A 10,389-nucleotide genomic window follows, 5' to 3' on the forward strand; every position below is an offset into this window, starting at 1 on the left:
GGGGGGGGGGGGGTGTATGTGTTTAAAGTGGGACTGAGCTTTGCAGTTGTTAATGCTACATGGCATGTGTTTTACTTCTAAGTGTGTGGATAAAAACTCTGGATGGTGGTTTCTCCTTTGTTCAGAGCTGATTTTAAAGCTTTTTTTTACCCCCACCCTCACTCTGTGCTGGGTTTTCTTCCACCTTTCATTCTTTGTGTGCTGTGACAATTAGGGATGTGGTCGAAGGACGTAGTGTGAACTTTATTTATTTATTTTAAAAAGGTGGAATATGAATTTTGAGAACCTCCAGTAGGCTCGCTGCGAGAATATTGATTTAGCTCATCCTTGCTCGCGCTTCCCGTCTTTTACGCCACATTTCATGGAGTTGGAGGAATCAAACTGACCTTCGGCCTTGCTGTGGTTGAAGCAGATATCAACAGGCTCAACACGCTTTTAATTTTTTTAAACTTGCATCTTTATGCACCTTTTTCTTCTTTTTTTTTTGCGGTATTTGTATTAACTATTTGCCTCCATCCCCCACCCTCTTCCTCCCTTGTTTTCTCTCCAGAAGCTGTAAGCTGCAGATCAGGAACATCCCGCCTCACATTCAGTGGGAGGTGAGTGCTAACAGGCTGCTAACTGCTTCCAGGGTGTGGCATCGTCGGCCAGCTCAACTGGGCTCTCATTTAGCGGCCTCGGGAGTCACCTTGCCTTTTGGGTTTCAATTGAGCATGCACTCGATGCATTGTTAGGTGAGGAATGACGCTTATGTCAATTGCAGGGTGGCTTAGAGTGGTGTATTTAAAAATGTCTCCGGATAACAGGCGAAGGATTGTCTTTTACATATTTTATCAACATGGGAGCTTCCGTCACTGGCAATAAGTGGTAAAAAAGATAAATCAGAGCAGCGTGTGAAGCTTTTAATGGACTCAAATGAGAAGGATTTGGCCTTTTTTTTTTTTTTTTAAAGAATTATTTTCTGTATTTTAAGAAAAAAAAGGGTTGAAAGGTGCATATTCCAAGTGCTTTGTTGGATTGTTTTATGCCTTCAAAAAAGTCATAAGTGTTGCTTCAGCCAGCGAATGGAGAACATTTTCAAACCTGCACTTTGACAATTTAAAACATTCTTTTATTCCCCTTTTAAATTGTGTAGCTCATGTCAGGATGAAGTTTCATTCAAATGCTGTGGGGGGGGGAGTAGTTATGATAAAAAATATGCATTTCTGTGGATGTTTCCTCTTTAAATTGCCGTATGCCTCGTCAGTGCTTGTATTCCTGATGTTTTTGAATTTTGTTTGTAGCATAAACTGCAAACGTTGCACTTTTTTTGAACACACTGATTATTCCTACATCCATAATCAGAAGGCTGCAACTGTTGGTCTTGAAGATTTAAAAAAAAAAATCATGCAGAACGGTTGGCTGGAACTGCGTAAATCTTTGGGTGCGATGTGGATTTTATTTCTGAAAATAAGACTGAAATTTAAGAGAAACTTAGAAAACCAGATTTGATTTGATCGTGTAAAACGGTGCTTGGTTGCGTAAGTTTAGGCAGAATTTCTACAGAGGATTTAGACTGTAGTGAAGTGGGCAAATGCTCAGTCTGTGGGTAAATCTCTTAATGCAGTCTGCTTCTTCTGTAGTTTTAAAGGGTTAACGTGTGAGAAGGTACCTCGACGGTAATGCTTGAGCTGCAGGATGGTCAGAGTTCACGGTCTTGGCCTAATTAGCGAAATAAACTACTGAGGGTTGGGCGTCAGGTCCTCTGTGCGTCTGTTTAAACTCAGGATTTAATCTCTAATCATTCTGCTTTTATTTCATAAAATTATGTGAAGCAGATGCATATTTTTAAACCCCTAAATGTTAGCTTTAAATGTTTTCATTTATTTAGTAGAAATCCATCTAATTTTGCTAACTTCCATGTGGAATTCCTTGCAGTTTACATGATTTTCCTTTTTTTCCCCTCCCCTCCCTTGCGTCTCACTTTGTTCTGCAGAGGGTTAGCTGTGAAACCATGTGCTTGCGGTGCTCAGTAAAATTTTCTGCCCTATAAACACAAAGAAAGCCAAATGAGAGTTATCTTATTGTCTTGGCATAGTTGTTCGGAGCTGTTGAAAGTCTTGGTTGATGCACGACTTTAGATTTCAGCCCATTTCACAAACTGATCAAATGGCTACAGACGAGCCTAGGGTTTTGTAATGGTGGACTCACTTTTATGCATGTCCCTTGACTGCGCCTGCAGATCCAGCCATGTTTCTAGCATGTAGCGAGGCAGCTCTCAGCTTCCTCAAATGGTGACATGGAGGTTTTCCTCCTGCTCCCTGAGGGGGTGGGGCTGGAAAAATGAAGGTACAGAATGAGGACAGGGTTTCTTTAATGCAAAGGCCTTGAATGCATCTTATCAGGTAGATAAGACAGTGAGTTGTGTGTGCATATATATTTGTGAGTGTAGCCCTCGAGAGAATGGCGGCAGGGAGTAGTGGCGTGTTCGCAAGCAGTTGTGGGTGGGTGGGCCTGGACCGTTTCCCCTTCCCCTCCATGTGCGCTGATTCACAGAATGTGTAGCATGAACCAACACCCCTCCCCCTCAGCTGCTGCTGCTTCCTGCTGGAATGTACCCCACCCTTTCCTGAATGGCCTGGATTCCCATTGGCCGCCTTCAGCAGACAGACAGAGCGAAGAAGCCAGCCAGCAGGCAGGAAGGCTCGGCTTCAGGAAACGTGGGAGCAGCCAATGGCCGGGAGGGCAGATGGCAAGGGTGGGGGGCGGGAGGCTGCCCGGTTGGTGGCTTGTCAGCGCCGGGGAGGTGGGGGCTGGGGGGCGCAGTCTTGTTGGTTAGAAAGTGGGGTTGAGCTCTTGGGGGGCGTGGCGTCGAGCTTCAACTAGGCATGGTCAGAGGTCCTAGCTGAGCTGAGCTGGGAATCCTCTCTCACCTGCATGTGGTCACATTTATGAACTGAAACAAGACGGGACTCCAGATTCCAGCAGCTCATTGCTAATTTGATGTAAAATAATACACCCTAAATGTCTGTAGTTGCATGTGGAGAAAGGGTGTTTTTTTTTTTTTAAGGAAGCTGTGGTTTTTCTTATTTTTGGTACAACTGAAAATCTAAAGCAGAGACATCATATGCTGGTAGGGAGGCTTTAACATTAAAGCAAATATTCATAAAACTCAATATTGGGTTTAGAAGAAGCGGCTCTGAATCCTGTAGCAGAACTACTTCTCATCAATTGTCAGAGTCAACAAGTAGTCAGGTTTTTTTATTTTTATTTTTTTGGTCTTGTTTTTCCAGGTTTTGGACAGTAAGCTTGCTGAGTATGGTGCAGTAGAGAGCTGTGAACAAGGTAAATGCATCAGTTTAACCTGGTTTCATTACTGCTTTAATCTAATAGTCATTCCTGAAAAGATGGGGATGTTTTAGAAATAGACTTTAAAAACAGTAATTAGTGCATTAATTTTGACCTTTTTTCTTTTTTTTCATTGCAAACGGTATAACCTAAAATTTTGTTTAACCTCAACTTTTGGTTGATATACAATCATTTTTGCCTTCAAGGCCTCCCATTTTATGCTTTTACTGCTTCAATTATCTCTCAAAGCACAGCAGACATTTTAATATTGAGAATATAAATTGACAGATTTTATTTTTAGCCCATTTTATCTGCACGTTTTAAAGTGTGCAGCAAGTAGACAAATTTAAATTAATAATTTTCCACACATTGTCTGTTGGTGACAAGTTAGGTCTGTGGCTGAGGCGGGCCCTTTTTCTGCCTTTGTAATTTCTGCAGGCTGTGATTTTTGTATAGTAGAAAATATTTAAAATGCAGTCTTGTTCTGGCCTTAAACCCATCCCATATCTTTGTATAAATCCAATCTAGGGCTAGTAAGAAGATTTAAAGTCATTTTAAAAAATAATAAAATGAGTAATCAGTTTTGTTTTAACTGTATCTGTTGCCTGAATTTTTGCTGACAAAATATAGGCAGGAATTCTTGAGCTTCAAATCATTATACTATTTAAATATGATGTAAATAAAACTTCTAGCTATAAATGAGTATGTTCATTGTGCAAAGACCAAGGACCCAAAAAATAGCCTTCTGGCTTACTTTGGCATATTGACAGAAATGTTATTATGAACTGTCCTTAAATAAAAATAAACAATAATCATTCATTCGTAGCTGATTTAACCAGATAGGTGAGGGATTGCTTTATGAAACCTGTTTCAAAGCGCTGCATTGCATCGTTGCTTTCACAAATGCCACCCAAAACTTTACTGTACAAAAAAAAAAATAGGCTCATGTAAACTTTGACAAGATGCTGTGTTCACTGTGGTATCTCTGATTTTAAAAATATTTTGTGGTCATACAAATAAATGTTCCAGTCAATCTATTTGCAAAAACCTTAAAGCAAACTGCTCCGATTGAGAAGATCTTGAGATTTTTTTTTTATATATATAGCCTCATATGCTGCCTTGAAAACACATTTTCAAGGTAGACATTTTTATTTACCGAGACGATACAAAAACAACATTCTGCACGAGTTCCAAAAACATAACCCTGGAAGAGAATAAAGGAACCTGACTGACCCAGTGTGCAGCTCTGTTTCCACGTGTGGAGGTTTTAGGGAGCCAAAAATATGTGATGAGAAACCTTCATGCAATAGTGCAAGAGGTGTTTGTGTAATGCCTGAAAACACATTGTTGCCTGATGTTTGCAGCTTCAGAAAAGTTGGGAGAAGAAACATCAAGAATACAAAGTTGGTAAAAGCTTTACTTTTTCCACTTGATTTATTTTAGTAATATCAGATAAACTGAATTAGAGATTTTTGGCATTTTAGCTTCTCCCATGTAAGAAGTCTGTAAACAAATTGATGTAAAATCAACTAAAGTTGAGAAACACAAAATATCTTGGGTTCATACGGTTTGCAGTTTTAAAAAAAAAAAAGTAAAAGAAAGAGTTGTTGTTTAAATGTCCTTCGTACTGTACCACCTCTGTCTAATTTTAGATTTTACATTTGCCGTAAAGTGTTGAATATGCATGAACAGCCTGTTTATGTTCTCTCTTAGTAAACACTGATACAGAAACAGCAGTAATCAATGTTCGATATGCAACTAAGGACCAGGCCAGGCTGTAAGTATCAGTTTGTTCACTTAAACATTATTATTTGAACTATTCTCTCTTGCATATTGGCCACATGCTTAGCTTCATCTCATCTTTTTGCAATTTACCAGATGTTTCTTTCTTAAACAGCTCTAGGTGATTTTTAGCTTTCAGTGACAACTGGCAGGGAGGGAGGGGTGGGGGGAGTGCACGTGCTTGTAGATAAGTGTTGGAGAGGAAAGGGTTTAGTTTAACCATGGGGTGCCCCCTGGTGTACATAAATCAAATTACAATATTGTAGTTGAGTCTGGCAGTACATTTATTTTGCAGAAGAAGAATGTCCTTGAGGCTAGGAGGGATGTGTAAAAATGGAATCCTAACTTGAGATCAGTAGGTTCTCACAGCAAGCTAAAACGTCTTGACTCTCCTCAGTGCAATGGAGAAGATGAACGGCTCTATGATGGATAACAACGCCTTGAAAGTATCGTATATCCCAGATGAGACGGCTACACCGGAAGGTTCTTTATCCGGAGGCAGGCGGACCTTCAATTCCCGCGGCCCTCCTCGCGCCGGCTCTCCTGGTCTGGGCGCGCGGCCCAAAGTGCAGTCGGACATCCCTCTGCGCATGCTGGTCCCCACGCAGTTTGTAGGGGCAATTATCGGCAAGGAGGGAGCCACTATCCGCAACATCACCAAACAGACCCACTCAAAGTACGTACACGGAGGTCAGGAAATCAACTGAACATTGTTTGAAAAGTTTTTATTTTTTTTAAATATGCCGATTTGTCGTGGGATCATAACTGTATTTTTCTTTTTTAACAGAATTGACATCCATAGGAAGGAGAACGCAGGTGCAGCAGAAAAACCCATCACAATTCACTCTACCCCTGAAGGCTGTTCAAATGCTTGCAAAACTATCATGGAGATCATGCAGAAGGAAGCCGTCGACACGAAGTTGTGAGTTTGTGCAGAAACGACACCGAAGCCTGAATTTAGTTTGGTTTTGTCACCCCTGTACTTGGGAGAAGTCTTTCAGAGCCTTTATTTTCTCCAAATGTCTTAAAAGTCATTTATGCTCATGAGACATGGGGATTCCACTGATTTGTGGCTGAAAATGAAGGCTTCATAACCAGAGCTGTGAAGTTTATTGTATGACCTAAAACGGTACTTCAACAGGTGGAAGAAGACTTGTATTTTATTTATTTTATCCTCCTGCTTTTATGATCTGAAAACATCTTAGTGTTGTGAAATCGCCATCTCAACTGACTATCTAGACACAGTAGATACTATTAATGGTCCTATTTCAGTTTTGTCTATTTGAATGTTTGGTATTTATGAGGGATTTGACATTTCTTTCCATCTTGTACAGCACTGAGGAGATTCCACTGAAGATTCTTGCACACAACAACTTTGTAGGAAGGTTGATAGGGAAAGAAGGACGCAACCTGAAGAAAATTGAGCAGGACACGGGGACCAAGATCACAATCTCACCGTAAGAGACTTCAATCTTCGAGCTCACTAATGACGCCAATTTCTTTTCGTTTTTGAAATAAAGTCATAAGAGTGGCAACTGGCACTATAGTCACTTCTGTCATAGTCACCATTTTATCTCTAAAACTTTGTTCTCAAGGCGCATTACTTATTTATTTATTTCTTCTCCAGTCTTCAGGATCTCACTCTGTACAACCCAGAGCGGACCATCACATTAAAGGGCTCCATCGAGGCGTGCTCAAGTGCTGAGCAGGAGGTGATGAAGAAAATCAGGGAATCGTATGAGAGCGACATGGCTGCTATGAATGTAAGCGTCGCCAGGCTGCATTGTAATGTATATATTTGCTCAAACAGAAATGCGAGTTCGACAAATGCGCTTGAGTAGACGCTTGTAAACATGACAAATATTTATCAAAATGAACCAGATGACTGAAAGCCTTTAAGGCGGTACAGCCTGATGGTTTGAAAACAACTCAGCTGGCACAGCAGTACTTCATGCACATACACACAAATTGTGCTTTTCACCAGGGTAACATAAAGTAGGGTTGTCTTTAATATTTTAAATAAAACCGTTCTAATTCTGGTAATTCGCAAGAGCCAATTTGGAGCCATTGTTTTTCTTTGTCTGCATCTTGCAAATGTCTCTGAAGTCAAGGTGATGTTGCTCTGTGATTATTGGTAACTGGTGCAATTACAGTTCAATCTGAGTTTCATTAATATGTTGGGTTTTCTCTGCAGCTCCAGTCTAACCTCATTCCAGGCTTGAATCTCAACGCTCTGGGTTTGTTCCCCAGTGGAACACCTGGCATGGGTCCTTCCATGTCCAGTGTCCCACCTCCTGGAGCCCTCGGCGGATGTTCCTTTGGGGTAAGTCACAGCCTTCGTTGCGTACGATAAAGTGGCTTGCCTCATACAATACAAAAGCACAAGAGTGACTGCTGTTAATTAGTCGGTGGCATTCTCGGGTAAGCATGGTTTAAAACTAGATAAAACAAAAAACTGAGCAGTCTCGACGGTCTCAGTTTTGTTTCCTTTTTCCTCTAGTGCAGTCCTTATGGGGGCGAGGGGCCATTTTGGGCTTCTATGCTGTCTGCGAGCAGCCAGCCCCTTGCTGTAAGTCACCCATCCCGAAGTGCTTTGCACGGCTTGTGGCTGCTCGCTGTGGGATAACGGGTTAGGGATTCCTGCGAAACTCTCTTCTTGATGGTTTTGCTAGACCTTTGGTATCTACTCAGGTTGGGGGATGTAAACCGTGAGGATCAGCGATAACTGAACTCCTTTTCAGACAATGGCAACAACATGAATTTCTCTTTGCCAGCTTTTAGTGGTAACACTTTGTTGTTCAGGCATGAGTTAATTTAGCATGCTTTAACCATAATGCCAACTTGATTCAAACAAACCCTCGGTGATGACAGCCTTACCATAGCAATGAAAGAATCACTTGAATCTTGAATAGTAAGTGGTTATGTAAAAGGCAATATTTGTTTATTGTTGGATTACATCATGTGGCAGAGCAAAAACTGCAGTATGATGATATAAATCAGTGTTTTTCTTGAAAGGCATAATGTACAAAATAAAACTCACCACCTATACATTTGCCTACCTATCTGATGTGCTGTGTTGAAATCTTGCACCAAGTTATTTGGTCTGACTTGGTGAAAACAGTTTAACTTTACAAGAAATGCTGTTGGCTTCATGGACACTGGTTCATGTCTAAAAGGACCAGTGGTTTGTCAACTTCAGATACAACCTTTCTACCAAATCTGAAGTCTCAGCAGGTATTTGAAAGGTGAGTGAATTCAAGTAACACAATCTTTATCAGCTAGAGACGGTCTCCAAATTTGACATTTTGTCAGTTTCCTTATTAACGTTGACCAGTCAACTGGACTTGGTTCAGAAATCAACAAGTCCTACTTTTCTGTCAAGTGCCACTGTCAGCTACACTCACCAAAAACAATGTTCATCATTGTAGCAAATCTATAGAAACATTTTTATTAACTGTAATGGGTACACGTGGTTTTATTATCTAGGTACCCCTTCCTCAAATGGACTTTATCGCTAATGCATGTTGGAAAAAACGGGCTGGGACTTTTCATTTAAAGAATTGATAACTCAAATTATTGTAAAGACATTTAAAATGCTCCGAGTAGTGTAAAACTAAAAGGAAATGAGCTTAAAACCAATGGTAAAAAGTTTCAGCATGTATTTTTGAACCACTCCTGTTTCTTTACCAACTGGTAATTATGAGCTTGTATGTTTTAAAAACCTTTTTAAAGAAAAGAATGGCTTCTGCTCAATCCACTTCCTGCAATGGCATAATGATCGCTGGAGCTGAGTCAAGTTGTCTGTGGTCATTTTCCAGTTTGACTCTCTTGAGCGCTGCAGTACAAAGTTGTCTTTGCCCAGCAGGGACAACCGGAGTCGGAGACGGTCCACCTGTTCATCCCTGCGCTTGCAGTGGGAGCCATCATCGGAAAACAGGGTCAACACATCAAACAGCTCTCACACTTTGCCGGAGCCTCAATCAAGGTGAGTGACAGAAGGGGTGGCAAATCACCGTGGCAATGCCAGGCGTCTTGTTGTAAGCTGCGTGAACTTGACGGGGGGAAAATAAGCAGAGACTGCTGTTCCTTTATGCAGTGTGTGTTCTTTCAGATTGCTCCTGCAGAAGGAATGGATGCCAAGCAGAGGATGGTCATCATTGTTGGACCTCCAGAGGCTCAGTTTAAGGTGCAGAGCCTCCACTGTCTCAGAACCCTAGCTGAAATAACTGAATGAAGCCATTAAGGCTGTAGCATCTTTTTGTGAGGTCTATCATTTATTTTAAGTAGACTCTCATCTAAACTCTGGTTTGTATTTGCAGGCTCAGTGTCGAATCTTTGGCAAGCTAAAAGAAGAGAATTTCTTTGGGCCCAAGGAGGAGGTGAAACTAGAAGCTCACATTAAAGTTCCTTCATTTGCTGCTGGACGTGTCATCGGGAAGGGTGGAAAAACGGTAAACGACTGCCACGGTTTCGAGTCGTTGCTCGTTTAAAAAAAACTTTGCATCACTGATAGATTTCTCCTAACCCGGCTGCAGGTAAACGAGCTGCAGAACTTGACCTGTGCAGAAGTGGTGGTGCCGAGGGACCAGACGCCTGATGAGAACGACCAGGTCATAGTGAAGATCAGTGGACACTTCTTTGCGTGCCAGGTGGGTTTGAAAGTATACAGATGTACAGAATCGTAAAAGGACTGAACAAATGCATGGGCTTCACTGTAAGATATTGTCTTATCACAGCTAAGCAATTGGTATGAAGTCATCTGAAGTGATGGATCAGATATTTTGAAGTGAGGTTCTGTGGACAGGTTATGAACAATTATTGTTGGATGGCTCTTTAGGTTTAGTTTGACAAAAAAATGGTCAACGTTGACCAAACTGACGAGCACGGTTCAGTCTGAGCTGTTTTAAAAGCTGCAGCATGATGCTAACGTGCTTGTCCTGTGATCTAGTTGGCCCAGAGGAAGATTCAAGAAATCCTGGCTCAGGTGAGGAGACAACAGCAGCCCAAGCCTGCGTCGGAACCCCAACCCCCCGTGCCCCGCAGGAAGTAAAGCTCCAGCGGATCTGGAGGAATGGCGACCACCGACTCTGTCACGAGACTCGACAGATGGACAGATGCAGCAGAGTCCGGAGGGGAAGAAAACGACAGCAGATCCTATCGCTCATCTCAGGGGTCAGAGGTTACGGAAACCAAACATCCACCCCTCCCTGAATTACTTGATGGACTTTAAAGCGTGGCAGAGAAAGACCTAAATGCCTGTAAAGCCCCCCCCCCCCCCCC

General features: G+C 41.8%; 1 protein-coding gene across 6 annotated transcripts in view; it reads left to right on the top strand.

Moving 5' to 3' along the window:
- Window positions 1-10,383, top strand: part of igf2bp3 (insulin-like growth factor 2 mRNA binding protein 3) — a 16,589-nt gene extending 6,206 nt beyond the window's left edge. The window contains exons 3-16 of one of the 6 annotated variants that reach the window (XM_017424089.3): window positions 551-599; window positions 3,273-3,324; window positions 5,041-5,104; window positions 5,507-5,785; window positions 5,897-6,031; window positions 6,444-6,566; window positions 6,737-6,872; window positions 7,304-7,432; window positions 7,610-7,678; window positions 8,972-9,094; window positions 9,221-9,295; window positions 9,429-9,560; window positions 9,645-9,758; window positions 10,058-10,383. In XM_017424089.3, coding sequence (XP_017279578.1) covers window positions 551-599; window positions 3,273-3,324; window positions 5,041-5,104; window positions 5,507-5,785; window positions 5,897-6,031; window positions 6,444-6,566; window positions 6,737-6,872; window positions 7,304-7,432; window positions 7,610-7,678; window positions 8,972-9,094; window positions 9,221-9,295; window positions 9,429-9,560; window positions 9,645-9,758; window positions 10,058-10,159 — 1,582 coding nt within the window. In that variant the 3' untranslated portion in view covers window positions 10,160-10,383. Of the gene's footprint in view, window positions 1-550; window positions 600-3,272; window positions 3,325-5,040; window positions 5,105-5,506; window positions 5,786-5,896; window positions 6,032-6,443; window positions 6,567-6,736; window positions 6,873-7,303; window positions 7,433-7,609; window positions 7,679-8,971; window positions 9,095-9,220; window positions 9,296-9,428; window positions 9,567-9,644; window positions 9,759-10,057 lie in introns of those variants that run through there. The other 5 variants (XM_017424097.3, XM_017424105.3, XM_017424110.3 and 2 more) reach the window with 5 other exon arrangements.
- Window positions 10,384-10,389: the final 6 nt, after the last annotated feature.

The sequence above is a fragment of the Kryptolebias marmoratus genome, linkage group LG5, assembly GCF_001649575.2.
Source record: "Kryptolebias marmoratus isolate JLee-2015 linkage group LG5, ASM164957v2, whole genome shotgun sequence".
Lineage (NCBI taxonomy): Eukaryota > Metazoa > Chordata > Actinopteri > Cyprinodontiformes > Rivulidae > Kryptolebias > Kryptolebias marmoratus.